Source organism: Bos mutus, chromosome 7, assembly GCF_027580195.1.
Source record: "Bos mutus isolate GX-2022 chromosome 7, NWIPB_WYAK_1.1, whole genome shotgun sequence".
NCBI lineage: Eukaryota > Metazoa > Chordata > Mammalia > Artiodactyla > Bovidae > Bos > Bos mutus.
Window position 1 is genome coordinate 78,719,158 of NC_091623.1, and position 22,158 is coordinate 78,741,315.

The following is a 22,158-nucleotide window of genomic DNA, read 5'->3' on the forward strand; positions in this document are numbered from 1 at the left end:
CCTCCGTGTGGGAACCACATCCTCCCCTCAGTGGGTCCTTTCACAGAGGCCCCGGGTGCGTGGAGACAGTGCAGGCCTCACCCCACGTTGCCAGTGGTTGTGTGCCACCAGGCAAGTTTTACTTGACCTCTAAGAACTGTGATTCCCCAACTAGGAAATGGAGACCCCAGCACCTGCCTCCTGGGGCCGTGCCACGCCTGAGGGGACGAGGCTTGAAGCTGGAAAGCACCTGGAAGTCAGTCAAAGAAGAGAAAAGCAGACCTCTTAGGGCAGCCACACAACTGAGGTTGGTTATTTCACTTTATTTAGCAAACCATCATACTCTGGGCCCCACCAAACTGCTCCTCCAGCCTCACCCGAGGGTCGGCCTTGGGAAGAAGCTCGGAGCGTGAACAGGAAGACCCAGGCTCCCCAGTTGGCCTCCTCTTCTGCCACACACACCACACAGCACAGAACAAGATCACTGCTTGTGTCCTCAGGCGCCCACCCCAGTGTGGCCTGGGGGGCCTCCAGTGTTCACAGCCACCTGCCAGGCTCTCAGCCCAGCACCAGGCACAGACCCCCTGCTCCTGAGAGGCCGGCACAGGGCCAGGGCCTCTGCCCCCGGCTGTGGGCATGGAAAACTCTTATTCCCCAGCCCTGCAGCCTTACTCCCCATTGGGCAAGAAGCAAAATATATGAAAATACTTTAATTATTTCTTTGAAACGGTTAAGAAATAAGGTCATCTTATTTTCCTTTTACAATCCTAGTAAAAAAAAAAGTTCACATTAGCGCCAGGACCCTTCCCCAAGCCACGGGCTGGCTGCTCAGTAGAAACGCTTGTTCCGTTCCTGCCGCTTCTGAAACACCACGGCCCCCACCACGGCGCACACGATGATGCCCAGGAGTGCGCATAGCAGCAGCAGAAACACCCGCCACCCCGTCAGGGGTCCGCTGCGAAAGTTCCCCGTTGGATCGTCCACATTGTCTAAAGGAGGAGAGAGGGGTAAATGAGAGGCCGAATGGGCTCCCAGGAGACAGCGTGATAAGGCCCCCATCCCACCCTCGAGGCAGCAGCTGTGGCCTGCTCGCAAGGCTCCAGCATGGGGCAGGGGCATGCACAGAGCGACAATCTCACTGGGAACAAGGCTCCCCGGGATTCAGGCTGAGGTGCCTTCTGCTGCAAGAAGCTGGTGAACTGCACGCCTGGGATCTCCCTGACAGCCCGAGTCTGCCTAGGTGGGCCCAGGACCTGTTTTCCCAAGACCACCCCCAGCCCGGTGCAGTGGTCTGAGGTCCCCAGCTGAAGAAACATGGCCCTGGCCACAGTCTGCCCTCCCTCACACGTGGATGCATTCCATGCCTCCTGGGGGGGCTCCCAGGGCCCTGACCCCCAACCTCCGTCCTTTCGCTTTGACCTTCTAGCCCAGTGGGCCCACTTGTCTGACCGGGAATTAACCCCTGCCAGGCCAGCCACATGGGCTGCTGGGTGGGCTGGAGCAGATGTGTCCAAAAGCCTTGGCAGCAGGAAGCCTTCAACGAAAGGCCGCAGATCAGTGGTCTATGGCAGGGTTTGTTTGGCCCCCAAAACATTTAAAAGCAACTTGAATCTTTAAAAAGTGAAATGTCACATAAAATGTTGGGTTCCAGTGGTACTCTATCTCCCGCTGGGCCCACACGCACGACTTTGGGGCTCCTGAAGTACAGTTCGCAACACACACACACACACACACACACACACAGGGGCCTCACTCCCCATCCATCCTGAAAACCCTCTCTCTGTGAGGATGGAGTAGTGGCTGACTACTACCCTGCAAAGGGCTCAGACTTGGAGGTCTGCCAAAACTCAAGTTTGCATCCCGCCTTTTTACCTCTTTTTAGCTGAGGAAGCCTAAGGATCAGCTCCCGCAGCAGTTGTAAGGATCTACTGCAGGCTGTTCACTGAGGCCACGCACTGAGGTACCAGCACGCCTGCACCAGCAAACAGCCCCTCTGGCTTCACCAGCCGTGATCCCAGCACTGAGTGCAGGACGATGCAGAGGCCAGGGGCTCACACACCTGTTCATGAGCACTAGCTGCTGATTCAAGGGCTGAGTTGGTCCAGGGAACGGCAGATGGACCCCAAGCAGCTGCCTAAGCCAGCCCAGGCCCCACCGGGAGGGGCTGTTCGTGCATACCTTTGGGCGACTTGAGGAAGTTGACGCTGGGCTCGATCTTGGTCCAGTCGATGCTCTCCTCGTCCGGTGTGTGCTCCACCATCAGTTGGAACAGCTTCATGGAGATGATGTCATGATTGTCTGCAGGACAAGAGTTAGCTTCTAAGGGGCATGGAGCCGCTTTGGCACACGAGCTCAACCCTCTCCCACCCCACACCACACAGAGTGGCCAGGTCCCCTGGGGAGAACCTAGCAGCCTCTAGCAAGCAGTATTCAGGGGCTGGAATACTCCAGAACTCAGCAATAAGAAACCTGGGAGGAAGCAGAGCAGAGAGGAAAAAGCACAGGTTTTACAATCAACATCGCTGGTTCTAATCCTGGCTCTGCTACCCTCTTTGAGGCTCAGTCTCATTTGCAAATGGGGGTGGTAATCTCCATCTTGCGGTTACTGAGGCATGTAAATGAGAAAGTACAGACAGGGCCAAAGGTACACTGCCTGGAGGTAGCATGTCCTTGAAAACCGAACCGGATAAAGACCCACACACTGCTGCATGGCTGGTTGAGAAGCCTGACCCTTCCGGGGGCGGGCAGCCACCAGACGCTCAGCTGTGACAGTCATCGATTGTACCTGGGGAGACTTGAGGAGGGCCGGGGTCCACTAAGTATGGGCAGGAGAGAACCCCTGCCTGACGCTGACAGTAACTGACAACCCCATTTGGAGATGGAGAGGTTGAGGCTCAGAAATGAGACGAGGGTCCCAGTCAGCCTGCCACCAGCTCTCAGCTCAGCTAACTGACTGGAACCTGAAAGTGTAAAGAGCAAGGACCCTGCGGCCAGGCCAGGCAGAGGCCAGCGCACTGGACAGCTGGTATGAGTGGCCCTGGAAGCCCAGGGCCAAGCAGGGGCCCTGGAGTCAGACAGCAGGGCCCATCTGAGCTCTGTCACTTCCTGGGTGCCTGAACTTGACATCCACCTCCCTTCAACTCCCAAATGCCCAATGGTCTCAGCTGTACAAAAGGGGAAAGAGACAGCTACCTAACTAAGAACACAGCCACGAGACACCTGCAGGAGGCGGGCATGCACACCCCTCTGCCTAAGGGTCACACTACCGCAGGCATGGCCCCTCCATCGCCCTTCCCAGGGCCTCCCACAAATGAAACAAGACAGGCTGTGAGCTGGTAATTATTGAAGCTGGTTAACAGCAGTAAGGGGCTTATCACACCATCTTCCCTCTTGTGGGTACACAATTGGAATTTCCATATTAGAAACCTTTAAACAATAGACACTCCGAGAACCAAATGGACCCAGATGCTTCCATGGTGACGGGGACGCTCCTGGACAGTGGCTGGCTCACAGGCCCTGGAAACATCTATCCTGACAACAAACAAGCCTCTGTCTGGTCTTCTGGACATTGCTTCTCAGCTCTGGTCAACAAGAGCTGGCCCTGAGAAGGGACTAAGGGCCAGCGCCAAGGGCCACCAACAAGTGCCACCCAGGCCTGGTGGTCCCAAGAGGCCTGCACGGGCAGGTAGCACCCCAAAGATTCCAGCACTCACCATGGGCCAAACAAGACAGAGCCCTGACTCCATGCAGCTCACAATTCAGTGAGGGAGACACGACAATGAAATAAATGACACAGTGGATACCAGGATGGTTAAATGCTATAAAGAAAAATAAAGCTAGAAAAGGCGACAGGAAGTGTGCAGGGGACTGGGGTGTGTGTGTGTGTGTGTGTGTGTGACTTTAAATGAGGGAATCAAGGATGGCCTCACTAGGGAAGAAATATCTGAGCAAGACCTGGAGAGACACAGGCACAAAGGCCCGAGGCAGGAGGGCAGGGGTGGATGTGAAGAGTAGCTAGGGGCAGTGTCACCAGAGAGCAGAGAGGATGCGGCAGAGGGAATGTGGCGGCAGGCAACAGGGAGGACAGCAGCCTCAGCCCTGAGTGAGGCGAAGGAGGAGCTCGGCTGTGGTGCTGGGAGGAGGGCACCCTCGGGAGGCTCCTGCAATTGTCCAAGCAAGAGAGGACGGTGGCCCAGACCTGCCTGCAGTAAAGGAAGAAGAGTGGTCTGCTGCAGGGTGAAAAGAAGACACAGCCAGCAGGACATGCCAACAAATGGGAGGCGGCATGTGAGAGAAAAAGCAGAGGCCGGAAGAACACCAAGGCATTCTGACCCAAGTAACCACTAGAGCAGAGGCTCGTTTGCCTCTGGCTGTGGGTGTGTGAAGGCTGAGAGGCCTGCTGGGCACGTTGCTGGTGACTCAGGTCTGGCGAGGGAAACGTGGGGGTCCACTGCTGGGTTCACCAGATTCAACCCCCCCCAGCTCACAGATGACAGAGAGGGAAGATAGCTGAAGGACCGCGCACACACACACGTGGGAAGAGCGGGAAGAAATCCAGGCACGGGTGGAACCAAATGGAGGCAAGTCGAGGAGGAAAGGGATCTGCCGTGTCCCAAGCTCCCGACGGCAGGGAAGGCCAGACTGAGACTGGATGCCTTGCACTGCCCGCACACTCACCGGACAGGTCGCCGGTACCGGCAGAGGCTCCAAAATAGTAGCCGGTGGGTAGGCGCACTCCCGTGATGTCAATGCAGTTCTTCCACTCATTCTTGTCCTCCAGGTCAGTCATCACCTGCGGCCAGCCGGCAGGTCAAGGGTGGCCCAGGGCTGGCCTGCCCGCCTTCCCAAGCCCTGCAGAGCTGCCCCTCCTGCCTGCTCACCGTCAGGCGACCCCGGGAGTAGCGCACTGCCAGGAAGGTGTCGTGATCGCGGTTGCGGAAGTCAGCCGTGCAGCCCGCCAGCTCAGTCCAGCGGCCGTCCTTGCTGTGGTCGTAGGACAGGGAGCCATTGTTCACCATCACGGAGATGTACGGGAACACGCGCTGAGACAAGACACCGGTCACTCCGAGGGCAGCCCAGCCAGTGGAAGGCCACGGGGCACCCACCACCCTGACCCCTGAAGGCTGCTCTCACGCAGGGCCCAGGGAGAAGTCCTGTCCTGCTCTGCAGGAGAGCAAGGGCCTACCTCTGTGGTTTCATCGTTGGGGTATGTGTCCAGAAAGATGGCTAAGCCATGGAAGTTGTCTTTGCTTCCAAACACAGGCCCTAGAATTAGAAGGAGATGCTCCTATGACGGGAGAAATTGGGAATTGCCCAAGGGGTACCTGAAAGACAGAGTAATGCCAGCATGGATGGGGTCAAAAGATGTTAGTGCACAGTCATGCTCCCAGGAGAAAGAAGGAATCTCTAAGTGGGGTGGGGGGTGTTGGAAGGGTAGTCTCAGGCATGTGGCAGAGAGGACTCAAGTTTGAAGCCTGAACTGTGAAAGAACAGCACCTGTCCATGTGCTCTGAGGTGTCGGGGGCAAGGGGATACCTAATCTGTAAAAACCAGATGGTCATGCAGTAAGGACTACCCCTGAACCCAGGGGTCACGAACTTTCTGTCCAAGGCCAGAGAGCAAAGATTTGAGGCTTTGTGGGCCACAGATGGTCTCTGTCACAGTCTCCCTTGTTTTTTGCTTCTTAAGATGATAGGACGGTAAAACCCACTTAGCTGGTGAAGACCAGGCCACACTGGGCAGAGTTGACCACAGGGTCCTCTTCTACAGGGACGCTCCCTCCAGCCACTCCCCAGGCCCCATGTTTCCTCAAAGAGGAGCAGCAGTGCCCTAACAGGGAGTGCAGAGTGAAGGATTCCTGGCCACAGCAGCCCACCTGTGCCAGCACCACCCTACCTGGCACCAGGCGGTCCCGGGTGTACCACAAGGCAATGCCATCTCCATGGAGATTTTTCTTTCCTGCGCCATGAACTTTGAAGTGAACGTGCATCTCCCAGTCTTTGAGGAAGCAAGGCTAGAGGGAGAGCAGAGAGGGCTGTCAGAGCTCCCCAGGCTTGCCTACTCAATGGAAGTGACCTAGAGTGAGTCGGGACACTCAAAACAAGGCTAAGCAGCAGGGCCCCAGTAGGGAGGGAGCAGGAGGCCACAGACTGTCCCAAGGCTGCTGAGGTCCAGACTCCACCCGCCCTGGCCCCAGTCTTCTCCTGTGCTGATTCTCACACCTTGACTTACTTTCCTTGATACCAGCCAAACCTGTTAGCCCTGTTTCTTCTCCATCCCCATTGTTCCTGTCCCCTGGGATCTTGTGGAAGGATTACTATCCCTATTTGAGTCATGTATTTTATAAAAAGAAAACACATTCAGAGATGAAATAACTTGTCCACAGTAGGTAAGTGGATGTCCTGACACACGCCCAGGACTGTCTGACTCGGAAAGTTCTGCTGTTGCCTACAGCTGCCATGGCCTTCAGGCCTGTAACACAAGCTGCACCAACTCCTTTCTGGCTTTCCATCCCCACTGTGTTCCCTTCAAACCAACCCTCAAACTGACCCACACCCAGGTCTGGCAGACTTGAAGCCCTAGACTCTCAGCCAGCACACCACCTCCCTCTTGCAGTCTCAGCCCAGCCTGAGGGTGGTGATGGTGATATCAGGCCTGGGGGCTGGAAGGGCAGCTCTGGGGCCTCTGGGCTACTGTGATGTGAGGGAAGGAAGGCACAAGGCTGGGCCCACAGCAAGGACACCAGCCTGGCCTTGCCTACCAGGAAGCTGCTCATGAAAACTATGGTATTGACACTCTAACAAGAATCTGCTCAGGGAAAGTCTGCAGATGGGTGTGTGAGCAAGTAATTAAACAAAGGCCTAGCTGAAAGGCAAACTAAAACAAGATATTGCTGACTTATCAGATTGGCAAAGCTTAAAGAGATCATGAGCAGCAATGCAGACAAGAATGAAGAGAAACATGGCCTAAATCCAGAGAACAGTGGATGCTCCCATCTTCTTGGGGGCAATTTGGCTGTTGCAGCTTTTTAACAAAATGAGGGAGATCCATAAGCTCTCACAAGTCAAGATCAAGATGTCAAAGATACTAAGAGGAAAGATAAGCTGAAAACAGTATCAGCGCTATGTGCTCATTTAAAAAAAAATATATTAGTCAATGTGCAGAGAAAGAAGGAAATGAAGGAAATATGAGCAACATTAATGAAAGCTAACTCTGGGAGGGGAATGTTTACTTTCTACATTTTCAATCTTCTATACTGAACATATTACTTCTGTAATCATAAAAAAGTCAGGTAAAGAATAAAAAATAAAAACCCTATGTCCCATCGTGGCTTGTGCATCACTGATTCACCAGGCAGTGTTCTGGGCCTGGGCTCCAGAGGCTCAGGTGAGAAGACGCGGCCCTTGAGAACACAGGGTTAGCAGGCACCTGCTCGGCAGTCTGACACAGTGTGAAGTCAGCCCTCCCAGTTTCTGACAGTTCACTGGCTCTGGGAGACCCTGCAGGTTCTGGAGGGGGGCAACGGTGAGGTGATAAAAAGCAGGTCTCCGTGACAGATGTGCAAGGAATCTGAGTCCAAGACCTGCTGAGGGGGTGGAAGGACTGGTGAATCAGTCTTGCTTTGCATTGAGGTGACAAAACTCACAACTGAAAAGAACGAATGAGAAAGGGCTCTCAGGGACTGCAGCTCAGCTGTGAGTTCTCACAATCCCTGAAATTAGACTAAACAGACTCACTCAGGCCTCATACTTTTAACAAAATATTGTACAAACACAATATCTGGGACACAACCAAAAATACCAGGCACATGAAGAGACAAGATAGGAATAAAACACAGAGAAAGGCAAGGAGGGAGAGAGAACCACCACCGCCATCACCATCCCAGGGACCCTTAAAAGTAACCAGAAGGAAAAAAAAGATTAACTTCAAAGGAGCTATAATTTGCCTGATACTAGAATTTTCAACAGAAACACTAGGAGTAAGAAGACAATAGACTGATATATTTGGAGTTGAAGGAAAATAACAACCAACATAGGAGTCTATACTCAGCACGTGTATCCTTCAAGAATGAAGGTGCTCTTTGGCCTCGGACCTAATTTTCGGCAACAGAGCTAAACACACTAAGAAGAGCCAGTAAATATGGGATCTGCTATTTCCCTCAGGAAAATGGTGAAGAGAATGGAAATCAGCCAGCACAACAAGCACACTTGCTCCTGTGACAAAACCAAGATGAAGAGGCAAGCTGCGGGGATCTGCTGCTGTGGTTCCTTCGAGAGAACAGTAGCTGGTGGTGCCTGAACCAACGCCACCACTTCTGCCATCACAGGAGGTCAGGCCTCAGAAGACTGAAGGGCCGGCAGAAGCACCACCACTGCCAGCCTACAATAAACAGTTTAATCTATGTAATCCCCTTTAAAAAAAAAAGAAGGCGAAATTAAGACATTTTCAGACAAAAACACTAAGACTGTCTTTCATTCTTCAGGGAGAAATGTGATCCAGATTCGGACATGAAGTCAGAGATTCAAGAAGGAATGAAGACCAATGACTAAACTAAGTATGAGACTAAAAATACAAACGAACACTTGGCTGTATAAAACAATACTGTTTTGTGTGATTTAAAACAGAAAGATTAATAACAGCAAGGTGAAAGGAGTTAAATCGTCCTAAAAGCCTATCATTGTCCTGGAAGGAGTTAAAAGTACATCTTATCAGTACTCTTTGGTAAAACATGATCTGTGTTTTAAACTCCAGAGTAATCACCAAAATCTTGGCAAATAAGCACAGAACTTTCAAGCTAACAGAAGAATAAAAGTGGAATAAAAATTAACCAACTCAAAAGAAGCCAAGACCAGAGAGAAAAGTGAACAGAGGATAGCCAGGACAAACAGAACGTCAATAGTAAGATGGTAGATTAAATCCAAATGCATCAGTGACTTCACAAAATGTAGACAGACTAAATGCTGGCAGGGTACCCAGGATCTCCCTGTATTCTTTTCTTTCTTTTTTTCTAAATGAAATATAGTTGACATACAACATCAGTTTCAGGTGTACCACATAGGGATTTGACAGTTACATACATTACAAATTGATCACCACAAGTCTGGTAATATCCGTCACCACAGAAAGTTATGGTAATATTATTATTATCGCAATATTATTGACCACATTCCCTATGCTACACATTACATCCCCATGACTTATTTAATTTTACAACTGGAACTCTGTACTTCTTAATCTCTTTATTTTTTCTTACAACTACATGTGAATCTACAATTATCTCAAAAAAATAGTTTAATTTTAAAAATAACAGATCAAAGACTTAAACTAAAGAGCTAAAAGTATAAACTCTTAGAAGAAAACAGGGGAAACACTAGATTTAGCAATAATTTCCTGGATATGCCACCATAGCACAGACAACAAAACAATTAGATAAACTGGGCTTCAATGAAATTAAAATCTTTTACATGTCAAAGAACATCAAGAGAATGAAAAGACAATCCACAGAATGAGAGAAAATATTTCCAAATCATATACTGATAATGTCCAGAATACATAAAGAACTCCTAAAACTCAACAACAAAAAACAACCCAAAACTGAACAAAGGATTTAGATAGACATGTTTTTCATAGAAGATAATAATTTGTATATAAAAAGCATATGAAAAGATGCTCAACATCATTAATCATTAGAGAAATGTAAATCAAAACCACATACCACTTCACACCCGTTTGGATGACTATTATAAAAAAATGGAAAATATAGTATTATAAAAATGTGGAGAAACTGGAACCCTGGTGCATTGCTGGTGGGACTGTAAAACGGTGTGGTTGCTGTGGAAAACAGTTTGGTGGTCCTCAAAAAGTTTAACAAAGAGTTACCATATAACCTAGCAATTCCACTTCCTAGGTATTTACCAAAACAAGTGAAGGCAGGCACTTCAGTAGCCACCTACATCCACCCATGTACACAGCAGCACAACAGCCAAAAGGTGGAAACTACCCAGTGTCCACCAACAGATGAATGGATAAACAAAATGTGGTGAACACACACAGGAATATTATTTAGCCATAAAAGAATGAAATACTAATACATGCTACAGCATGGATGAACTTTGCCTATGTTATGCTAAGTGAAATAAGTCAGATACAGACAAATATTCTATGATTCCATTTATGTGAGGTACCTAGTAGAGTCAAATTCAAAAACAGAAAGTAGAATAGTGGCTACCAGGGGCTGTAGAGAGGCAGAAAACAGGGAGTTAGTGTTTAAGGAGTAGTTTCAGCTTCCGATGATATGGAGATGGATGGTGGTGATGGCTGCACAACAAAATGAAAGTAGTTAATGCCACTAAACTGTACACTTAAAAATGGTTAAAACAGTCAATTTTATGTCATGTATATTTTACCACAATAAGAACATTTGAGAAATTAAAAAAAATTTTTTTTCATACAGATACATATTTACAGTAATTCAAACTAATTTTTTGTTGGTAGACGTTACACTTTTAAAAATTTTACTGCAGACTGATTCACAATATTGTGTTAATTTCTGCTACACAGAAATTGTAGAAATTGAGGAAAGTGACTCAGTTATACATACATAGTCTTTTGCGTATTTTCCATTACAGATTACCACAGGATACTGAATACAGCTCCCTGTGCTATACAGTAGGATTTTGTTTATTCATCCTATATTAATAGTTTGTGTCCACTAATCCCAAACTTCCAATCCTTCCCTCCCCAACCCCCTGACAGCTCGGCAACCACAAGTCTGTTCTCCACGTCTGTGAGTCTGTTTTGTATATATGTTCATTTGTGTCTTATTTTAGATTCCACATAAGTGATATCATAAGATACTTGTCTTTCTCTAACTTCACTTAGCATGGTAATCTCTAGGTCCATCTGTGCACGCATGCTAAGTCACTCAGTCGTGTCTGACTCTGTACAACCCTATGGCGTCTCCGTCCATGGAATTCTGTAGACAAGAGTACTGGAGTAGGTTGCCATGCCGTCCTCCAGGGGAATCTTCCTGACCCAGGGATCAAACTGGCATCTCTTGTTTACTGCAACAGCAGGTAGGTTCTTTACCACTAGCGCCCCCTAGGTCCATCCATGTTGCTGCAAGTGGCATTATTCTTTTTCGTGGTTGAGTACTATTCCGTTTGTGTGCATATGTGTTTACACACACACATCTTGATCCATTCATCTGTTGACAGACATTTAGGTTGTTTCCATGTCTTGGCTATTGTAAATAGAGCTTTAACGAACATAGGGATGCATGTATCTTTTCAAATTAAGAGTTCTAAGTATATGTCCAAGAATGGGATTGCTGGATCATATGACAACTCTATTTTTAGTTTTCTGAGGGCTCTCCATGCTGGCTGTACCAATTAACACTCCCATAAACAGTGTAAGAGGGCTCCTTTTTTTCCACACCCTTTCCAGACCTTATAGTTGGTAGATTTTTTAATGATGGCCATCAGATATGCAGATGACACCACCCTTATGGCAGAAAGTGAAGAGGAACTCAAAAGCCTCTTGATGAAAGTGAAAGTGGAGAGTGAAAAAGTTGGCTTAAAGCTCAACATTCAGAAAACGAGGATCATGGAATCCGGTCCCACCACTTCATGGGAAATAGTTGGGGAAACAGTGGAAACAGTGTCAGACTTTATTTTTCTGGCCTCCAAAATCACTGCAGATGGTGACTGCAGCCATGAAATTAAAAGACGCTTACTCCTTGGAAGGAAAGTTATGACCAACCTAGATAGCATATTCAAAAGCAGAGACATTACTTTGCCAACAAAGGTTCGTCTAGTCAAGGCTATGGTTTTTCCTGTGGTCATGTATGGATGTGAGAGTTGGACTGTGAAGAAAGCTGAGCGCCAAGGAATTGATGCTTTTGAACTGTGGTGTTGGAGAAGACTCTTGAGAGTCCCTTGGACTGCAAGGAGATCCAACCAGTCCATTCTGAAGGAGATCAGCCCTGGGATTTCTTTGGAAGGAATGATGCTAAAGCTGAAACTCCAGTACTTTGGCCACCTCATGCGAACAGCTGACTCATTGGAAAAGACTCTGATGCTAGGAGGGATTTGGGGCAGGAGGAGAAGGGGATGACAGAGGATGAGATGGCTGGATGGCATCACTGAGTCGATGGACGTGAGTCTGAGTGAACTCCAGGAGTTGGTGATGGATAGGGTGGCCTGGCGTGCTGCGATTCATGGGGTCGCAAAGAGTTGGACACGACTGAGCAACTGAACTGAATAACTAGCTTCCCAAGTGGCTCAGTGGTAAAGAATTCACCTGCCAACGCAAGAGATGTGGATCTGCACTGGGAAGATCCCCTGGAGAAAGAAATGGCAACCCACTCCAGTATTTTTGCCTGGAAAATCCCATAGACAGAGGAGCCTGGGGGCTACAGTTCATGGGATCACAAAGAATCTGACTTAGCAACTGAGTATACACGCCGGCATTGGCCATCTGTATATCTTCTTTGGAGAAATGTCTATTTAGGTCTTCTGCCCATTTAAAAAATTTTTTTTAATTATTATTGAATTGTATGAGCTATTTGTATATTTTCGAAATTAAACCCTTGTTGGTCTCATCATTTGCAAATATTTTCTCTCAATCCAGGCTTACCTGGTAGCTCACTCAGTAAAGAATCCGCCTGCAATGCAGGAGACTCCAGTTCAATTCCTGGGTCAGGAAGATCTGCTGGAGAAGGAACAGGCTACCCATTTCAGTATTCCTGGGCTTCCCTGGTGGCTCAGATGGTAAAGAATCCTCCTGCAATGCAGGAGACCTGGGTTCAATCCCTGGGTTGGGAAGATCCCCTAGAGAAGGGAAAGGCTACCCACTCCAGTATTCTGGCCTGCAGAATTCCATGGATCACAGTCCAAGGGGTTGCAAAGAGTTGGACATGACTGAGCGACTTTCACTTTCTCCCAATCCATAGGTGTCTTTTCATTTTGTTTATGGCTTCCTTTGCAAAAGTTTCTAAGTTGGACTAGGACCCATTTGTTTATTTTTGCTTTTTACTTCTATTGCCTTGGGAGACTGACCTAAGAAAACACTGGTACGATTTATGTTAGAGAATGTTTTATCGATGTTCTCTTCTAGGAGTTTTACGGTGTCATGTCTTATATTTAAGTCTTTAAACCATCTTGAGTTTATTTTTGTGTGTGGTGTGAGCATGTGTTCTAACTTCACTGATTTACATGAGGCTGTCCAACTTTTCCAACACCACTTGCTAAAGAGATTGTCTTTTTCCCATTGTATACTCTTACCTCCTGTGTGGTGACCATTTACACTTTTAAAAACTGTCTCAATGCCATTAAGTACCGTGCAGAAGAGAATGGTTTGAAAAATTAAACTGTTTAAAAATAAAAGACAATAAAAGGTTAAATGGGGGACTCCCCTGGTAGTCCAGTGGCTAAGGCTCCAGGCTCCCAATGCAAGGGCTTGGGTTCAATCCCTGGTCAGGCAACTAGACAGCATCTGCCTCAACTAAGATTCGCATGCCACAATTAAAGATCCACATGCTGCAACTAAAGACTGAAGATCCCGCATGTTGCAGCTAAGTCTAGGCAAAGACCAATAAATAAACTTCTTTTTAAGAAAGGTTAAATGGCAAATTGTTATGTTACTGTATTTTATCACCATAAAAATAAAAGGATAACCACCCAAAAGCCTGGTTATATGCTGTTTACAAGAGACAACTCCAGAAGAGGTAGGGGAAAGCAAAGGACCAAAAAAGACAGCACATGCAAATGCTAAGCAAAAGCAAGCTTGTGCAGCTGTGCCAATGACAAAGTTTAGAAGAGGACTCTTCTCCGTGACAAAGGACTCCATTTACCAGGAAAATGTTGGTCTCAAAATATATGAAGTAGAAACTGACAGACTATAAAGATGAAGGCAAATACACACAGACATTTTAATACACCTCTTCCAATAACTGATAAAAACAAGCAAAACGTCAGAAAGATAGAGAAATTTGAGCCCAATCAGCAAACAGACCTAAAGATCTAAATGGCACACTTCACTCAACCAGCAGAGAATCCACATCTTTTGCAAGCACACATGAATGTGTCCCCCAGATCCTGATCACTTGAAGGACCACCTGCAAGTCTCAACAGATGTCCAAGGACTGAAATCACAGAATCCGTTTCTTGACCATGAAGAGATTAAACTAGATATCGATAATAACAACTTAAAAAATAAAGATAACTAGAAAAGGACTTATATATTTGAAAAAAAAAATTAAAAACGTAACTTACATACACAAAAGTCAGCCCAGAAACCAATATTTCAAATGGTCTCTTTGGTGCCCAGGTGTTTCCTGTCCCTGGGAACAAAGCACCCCAAGCTAGTAGGAGGTGTGCCTCGGAGAAGGGCAACTGTGCCCCGGAGGATGGGAGAGGAAAACCTCCCCGCCTGTCCCCAGCATGCCTGCAGGAAGGTCAGTTTTAGGAAAGAGTACACACACACAGAATTTGAAGACCTGGAAACTGATACCATCAAGACTATCCAAGCCTTGGAAAGTCTCCCCATACTACACGTAAAACTGCAGATCATCAGAGAGAATACTATGATAAAGACAGTACAAAGGAGGATTTTAAGCAGATGAGGTATGGGCTGGAACTAGTGTAAAGCTGCTTTTGGGAACAGAATATGACATGGTCATGGCCCTCCATCCCAGCTGAGCCATGTAGGGAGCTGAGAAATCTTAATGCCCTGGCCCTCCCCCAGGCCAACTAAATCAGAATCAATCACTTGGCAGTCATGAACCATTTTACAGCTAGGTGGTTTCTATGTCTTGGCGTGCAACAAAGTGAAAGGCAGAGCTAATCTAACAGTCAGTTGATACCTCATTAACATTTTTTTCCATTAAAATTTCTGATGAAAGATCACTACATTTGGGGTTTATAAATCAAAGGAGTTCAAAATATTGAATGACCCCTGCTATAACAAAACTCCTTGCATCTCCATCTACTACTTCAGTTCAGTTCAGTTCCTCAGTCGTGTCTGACTCTTTGCGACCCCATGAATTGCAGCATGCCAGGCCTCCCTGTCCATCACCAACTCCCGGAGTTCACTCAAACTCACATCCATCGAGTTGGTGATGCCTAAGCGAACACAAATTTTCAGCATTCATGTGAACAAAAAACAGAAGTCATGCTTAAGCTTCTCATTCTGACAATGACATTCATTCAAATGGGGATGGGGAGATGACAGCTCATTTTGAAATGCTCAAGTAAGCATTTCAAAAAATGTTTACTTGGTGTAATAATTACTCAATTTGTGTAATGTGTAAGGCATTTCTTTTGATCAATTGTGTACCAGTAGTAACTATAATAATCCCAAAGAAAATATTAAAACTTAATTTCAAGGTCCCAACAAAGTTAAAAAGCTTAAATTATTACACTTAGTCACAGAAGAACATGATAGGCTAATCAATAAGATTTTCAAGCATTACATACACTGCATTAGGATAAAATTCTGTGTGGGATATGAAATGAAAATATAAGTTCAATTTTAAAAAATGACATACAATTTGGGTTTATTAATAGTGTTTAAAGGGCCTCCCCAGTGGCTCAGGCTCCTGCCTGCAATCCAGGAGCCATGGGTTGGATCAGGAAGATCCCCTGGAGGAGGGCGTGGCAACCCACTCCAGTATTCTTGCCTGGAGAATCCCATGGATAGAGGAGCCTGGCGGGCTACAGACCATAGAGTTGCAAAGAGATGGGACACAACTGAAGTGACTTAGCACATGCACACAGCATTTAAAAGAGTGGACCTCAAATTGCAATATTTAGATTCCACTAAACAGGAAGATAAGAGAATTATATTCCAGATTGAAAATCTGATGATGGCAAGTGCAGAATTCTCTCAGCCCTGCGATATTACCAACCACCAGTGACTTCCAATCATAATTAAGTTACTTGTAACTGAACCAATTTCTAGCAGTTTCAGCACAATTTGTATCTCACTTAAAAAAAAAAAAATTTACTCTATGCTGAACTCACTTCCTTGAAAAATTTCATTCTTAGAAGTTATTCAAGGAGAGAGTAGCGTGGAAGCATATACACTAACATATATAAGTAGAAAGCCAATGGGAATTTGCTGTATGACTCAGAGAACTCAAACTGGGGCTCTGTAATTACCTGGGTTCAAACCTGGGTTGGTAAGATTCCCCTGGAGGAGGACATAGCAACCCACTCCAATATTCATGCCTGGAGAATCCCCATGGACAGAGGAGCCTGGGGGGGCTACAGTCCATGGGGTTCGCAAAGAGCTGGACACAACTGAGCAACTAAGCCCTGCACAATAATCTAGAGGGGTGGGAATGGCTGGAGGAAGGAGGGAGATTCAAGAGGGAGGAGACATAAGTACACCTACGGTTAATTCATGCTGATGTATGACAGAAATCAAAGCAATATTGTAAACCAATCAGCAATCAATTAAAATAAACAAACTTTTTTTAAAAAAAATCAAAGGTATCCGCAAGCATGGGAGCCCCCGGCGGTCCAGCCATTGGGATGCCATGCTTCCACCACAGGGGGCCCAGGTTGGGCAACTAAGATTCCACATGCCTCACAGTGCAGCCGAAGAAAAGAAAAGTTATCCAAAAACAAATGAGACCTAATGAAACTTAAATGCTTTTGCACAGCAAAGGAAACCATGAACAAAAAGACAATCCACAGAATGGGAGAAAACATTTGCAAATGAAGCAACCCACAAAGGATTAATCTCCAAAATATACAAACAGCTCATTCAGCTCAGTATCAAAAAAACCACCCAATCAAAAAAAAAAGGCAGAAGATCTAAATAGACATTTCTCCAAAGAAGACAGACAGATGGCCAAAAAGCACATGAAAAGATGCTCAGCATCGCTCATTATCAGAGACATACAAATCAGAACTACAATGAGGGCCCGGTGGGCAGCGTAGCCTCTGAGCAGTAGAGGGGGCTTGGGGCTGAGTCCTCGCTAATGCCAGTGTGGAGATGGCACCATGGGCAAGGGGCAGAGGGGCAAGTTGGCCACCACCACTGCTATCACCACCAAGGGTAGTGAAAGAGCCACTTCGGGGCAGGGGTCAGATTGGGGAGGGAGGGGAAGGTATCATTTTTCTAGCTTTTCTGGGTGCAGTGGCGGTGATGTTCCAGGTCCCCAGAGTGATGCTGGCTGCTGCCTACCTGGGGAGAGGAACACCAGCTCCTGAGCAGGCCCCCTTGGGAGAGGAGGGACGAACACCGACCTGCCAGAAAACTGCCTCCACTGGCCCAGGTGTGGAACCTGAGAGCACAGCCACCACTAGTCTAGCTTCCAGGAAGGAGCAGATAACTCTGCATGCTGAAGAAAACTGGAAACCCATCATGATTTTTGCCCTGTAATTCCTTGATGGCCTCAGATGACTTCAAACTTTTATCTTTTAGCAAAGAATAGTACTCTTAATGGATGTATGTATGGGAGAAAGCAAAAGGGGTTCTGGTTTCTCAGGAAAGAAGGAACCTCCTTCTGTTTAACCGCTACCTCTTTAGTGAAGCCACATCCACCCCAGTCTGAAGACAATAAGTCAACTCTCTCCTGATCTTCTTCAGCACTTTATACCACTGCTCTGACTCTTATCATATGCTCTTTTGGAGGATATAATAAAAAGCTACCTAAGGATTAAAAAAAAACTACAATGAGGTATCATCACCTCACACCAGTTAGAATGGACATCACCAAAAAATCTAAAAATAATAAATGCTGCAGAGGGTGAGGAGAAAGGGGAACCCTTCTATGCTGCTGGTGGGAATGTAAATTGGTATAGCCACTATGGAGAACAGCATGGAGGTTTCTAAAAAACTAAAAATAGAACTACAATATGATTCAGTAATCCCACTCCTGGAAATATTTGGAGAAAATCATAGTTCAAAAAGACACATGCACCCCAGTGTTCATCACAGCGGTATTTACAATAGCCAAGACATGGAAGCATCCTAAATGCCCATCAACAGAGAAACGGATAAAGAAAATGTTGTACATATATACAGTGGAAAATTACTCAACCATAAAAAGAATGAAATAATGCCATTTGCAGCAATATAAATGAACCTAGAGATCATACTAAGTGAAGTAAGCCAGACATCAAAAGTCAAATATCATATGATACCACTTCTATATGAAATCTAAGAGAAAAAAAGATACAAATGAACTTATTTACAAAACAAACAGACTCTCAGACTTGGAAAACAAACTTTTGGTTCCCAAAGGGGAAACGTAGTAGGGGGAGGGATAAGTTGGGAGTTTGGGCTTAATAAATACACACTGCTGCTAAGTCGCTTCAGTCATGTCTGACTCTGTGCAAGCCCACAGACGGCAGCCCACCAGGCCCCCCCGTCCCTGCGTTTCTCCAGGCAAGAACACTGGAGTGGGTTGCCATTTCCTTCTCCAACACATGAAAGTGAAAAGTGAAAGTGAAGTCGCTCAGTCATGTCCGACTCTTATCGACCCCATGGACTACAGCCCACCAGGCCCTCTGTCCATGGGATTTTCCAGGCAAGAGTGCTGGAGTGGGGTGCCATTGCCTTCTCCGTAAATACACACTACTATATATAAAATAGACAATCAACAAGGACCTACAATACAGCACAGGGAACTTTACTCAATATTCCGTAATAACCTATATGGGAGAAATAATCTGAAAACAAAATGGATATATGTATAAACGAATCTCTTTGCTGTATACTTGAAACTAACAGAATATTGTAAATCAATCATAATATAAAATGAAATTAGGGGCTTCCCTGGGGGTCCAGTGGCTAAGACCATACTCCCAATGCAGAGGCTCAGGATCGATCGATCCCTAGTCCGGGAAGAAGATCTTGCATTCCGCAACTAAAAAAGATCCTCAACGTCACAAGATCAAAGACCTCTGTATTGAAACGAAGACCTGGCACAGCCAAATAAACATAAAATGAAATTTTTTAAAGTTACATGGCAGAATAAAGTGAGAGAATGTGACTCCAGGGGAAACAAGGTAGTTATTGAAGTACTCCCTGAGTGGGTGGCACTTGAACTAAAACTTAACAAATGAGGAGAAACCAAGCAAGCACAAAGAGCCAGGAGACGGTGTCCCAGACAAAAGCTACAAGTGCAAAGGTCCTGAGGCAAAATGGCAGCCAGAGAAGCCGGAAGAATATTAACAGAGCGGACGACTGGAGATTCGAGGCACTAGGGGCCAGACCGTGCAGACATAGTGCATGTTTATCCCTTCACAGGAGACCCCAGGCTCTGAGGACCAGAGTGAAAGCTAAGCAAAGTATCTCCAGATCCCCCAAGCAGCAAAGAGAGGAGGAGGAGAAGTAACACGCAGACGAGGCAACACAAGGGCAGTGTGGGCTCTCAGAACTACATGGGGAAGTCATTCAGAGAGACCAAAGAGCGGGGGATGGAGAAACCTAGATCACTGGCCAACTGCTTAGGCCATGGAAAGGGCTGGGATCAGGCAGGTTGAGGGGAGGAGTAGGTTCTGCCCCCAGTTATTCCCCTTTCACCCCTTCCTGACCTTCCTTGGTGTGGCGTCTGTGCGGCAGCAGATAGTGGCCACTGCCTATGTATGACACGCCTGAGACACCTGAAGGTCCGTAACCTCTGCAGCAAAGGTCGCAGAAACTAAAACTGCCCATGAGTCCACTGATGACCAGACCAATCCAGCACTGAGGAAGGGGACTGACGTCTGCAAGGATTTTTAAGCGGTTCCTCCCCCATCCAGGCTGGGGTCAAGTGCAGCAAGTGAACTGCTGGACTTGGAGATGAGACAGAATTTAAATGCTGTTTATAGCCATTCACTCTCTGTGTTTGCTCTGCTTACGCAGAGTCACGAAAGCCATCTATATCAGTCTGAGAACTAAGTGCAATAAGGCACGTTAAAGTCAGTGCCTAACACACATAAAACACCCAATAAAGACCCCACTCCTTCCATTTATCCCACTATTGAGAGGGTTCAGCTGAAGCAGACAACAGCTCCACTACTTGCTGGCTATGTGACTTTGAGGAAGGCACTTTCAACTCTGAGTCTTAGCTTCTTCAGCCAGTGAAACGGAGATAACATTGGTTACTTCACATGGCTTTTGAAGGAATGAAGAGACAGGTGAACAAAGTTTCGAGAACAGCTCCTGACATACGGTAACTTCAACAGCCATCACCTGTTACTACTGGCAAGTAGTAAGGCAAGTGACCAAGGGGGCGGGGGAGCAGGGGAGGCCTTCAAATCAAGTTCAGGCCTGCTGAAGACCAACTGTAGTGGCTTACTTCATGGTCTGCCTCCCCTCTTAGGAACCACTCACCAGGTGGTTCCAGATAGAGCCCTCTTTGCTGCGCTCGTCAGGGGTCAGACGCACATACTGGCTCGTGAGCATTGTGCTTCCTTGGAAGTCCCAGAGGAGCGTGGAGCTGGAACCGATCCCTGCGGACAGAGACAAGGACAGACAGGTGCGTAAGAGGCCGGGCCAGGACTAGCTTTGCCGGAGGCAGGGAACCCACAGGGCAGCCCTGATCAGAAGAAAAAGCATCCCTTCCCCAACTCCGTCCAGCCTCGACCTTACCCTAAACTCATTCCCGCCACAGGCCTCACCGTGGTAGGGCTTGATAAGCGAATGCTCCCGCTTGAGATGTTCACTGTTGCCGTCAGTTATATCCGCAGCCACCGGCCCCAGCAACAAGAGGAAAAGCTTAAGTATTGTGGGGCCTGGGCCGGGGCCGCGAAGCCCAGACCTCCCTGGGCACCGCCGGCCCCAGCCCCAGCGCCAAATCCAGCCTGCTGCCGCCGCCGCCGCCATTCTCTGTCCCTCTCGGCCACTTCCGTCCTAGGACTTCCGCCTTCCGGGTGTTCCATCTAATAGCCTCCGGCCCGAAACCCGCCAACCCTAGTGTCACCTGGGAACTCCCAGCAAAAGCAAAGCCTCGCTGCCGAGTGGACGACGGCTTGATTTGCTAAGCAGCCCCCTGTCCTGGTCGAGTGCCTTGGCGCCTGCGAGACACCTGTCAACCAGCCTCAGCAATGGGTTCTTAGGAGCGACCAGAGCAGCAACCAATCATGGAACAGCACGTTCGGCTTGCGGGCCAACGGAGAACAGAAGGATGATTTGTGTCGGCCGGCTGCGAGGGGATCGTCTGTGTCGCGGGGCATGCTGGAACTTGTAGTTTTTATGAGCCCCTAGAACACTTGGCCTCTGGCCACTGGGGTAGTCTTTCCCAGTCAGAGGAGAAAGGAGTTCTAAATTGAAGGTGGAGGCCTGAATTCCAACTTCTGCGCCTTCTAGACCTCAGGCGGGGCTTTTCGTCTGTGGCTCCAAGCCTTTGGAGACTTAGAATTCTGTTATTTGGTGGCGTCCACTATTCCCAGCTCCTTAGGGCCAGTTGGATTTCAGCAGAAGGAGGCGTCCCGAATCCCCGTCCCTGTCATGGCTAGGGCCCGTTAATATCCAAATGATTGTAGTGGGTCCCCTCCGTGAAACGTCCAGGGAAGCCGACTGGATCAAATATGGGAAACAAGTGGCCCACAGCTAAACAGAGCTCTTACTGATGCTATTTCAATATATGGCTTAACTATAGCTCAGTCGGTAAAGAATCTGCTTGCAGTGCAGGAGACCCGCGTTCAATCCCTGGGTTGGTAAGATGCCCTGGAGAAGGAAATGGCAACCCACTCCAGTATCCTTGCCTGGAAAATCTCATGGACAGAGGAGACTGGTGGACTGCAGTCCATGGGGTCACAAAGAGTCGGGCACGACTGAGTGGCTAACACTAACACTAAACCAATATTTTAAATCATGAGACAAATGCATATTAAAAATCCAAATTTCCAGCTTCTCAGGAAAAATTGGAAGACCCAACCACACTTGGGTCATGGGGCTGCCCTGCTAAAAATGCCTTATCTTTCAAGGCTCATCTCCACTCTGGCCACTAATTTACAGCACCTGCCTGGCCCCCTCGACACTTGAATTAATAACCCTGTTATAGATCACAGGATGGAATAGTTGGTTGCTTGCTCCTTTAAGAAGTTGGCTCTGCTCTCTTTTAAATGCTGTTCTTTGCTTCAACAACACATCTTAAAAAAAAAAAAAAAAACACTGTTTGCTTGCTCCAGGTCTTAGTTGCAGCACACAGGATCTTCGATCTTTAGTGGTAGCATGTGG

General features: G+C 47.3%; 1 protein-coding gene across 1 annotated transcript; it reads right to left on the reverse strand.

Annotated features, from left to right (window-relative positions):
• Positions 1-282: 282 nt before the first annotated feature.
• LMAN2 (lectin, mannose binding 2) lies at positions 283-20,930 on the reverse strand. The gene is made up of 8 exons (XM_005904601.3): positions 20,598-20,930; positions 20,311-20,429; positions 5,875-5,992; positions 5,165-5,244; positions 4,860-5,021; positions 4,657-4,771; positions 2,158-2,277; positions 283-968 (listed from the first exon to the last, which is right to left on the reverse strand). The coding sequence occupies exons 1-8, from the start codon at positions 20,800-20,802 to the stop codon at positions 808-810; spliced, it is 1,080 nt and encodes a 359-aa protein (XP_005904663.1). The 5' UTR covers positions 20,803-20,930; the 3' UTR covers positions 283-807.
• Positions 20,931-22,158: the final 1,228 nt, after the last annotated feature.

What these genes read in the sequence shown, in the direction of transcription:
- LMAN2 (XM_005904601.3), bottom strand. Translation starts at nt 20,802, where the DNA reads ATGGCGGCGGCGGCGGCAGCAGGCTGGATTTGGCGCTGGGGCTGGGGC. An exon ending in CCAACGATGAAACCACAGAG is followed by an intron (nt 5,022 to 5,164) that starts GTAGGCCCTTGC and finishes GTCTTGTCTCAG; the next exon opens with CGCGTGTTCCCGTACATCTC. An exon ending in ACTCCCGGGGTCGCCTGACG is followed by an intron (nt 4,772 to 4,859) that starts GTGAGCAGGCAG and finishes GGCTGGCCGCAG; the next exon opens with GTGATGACTGACCTGGAGGA.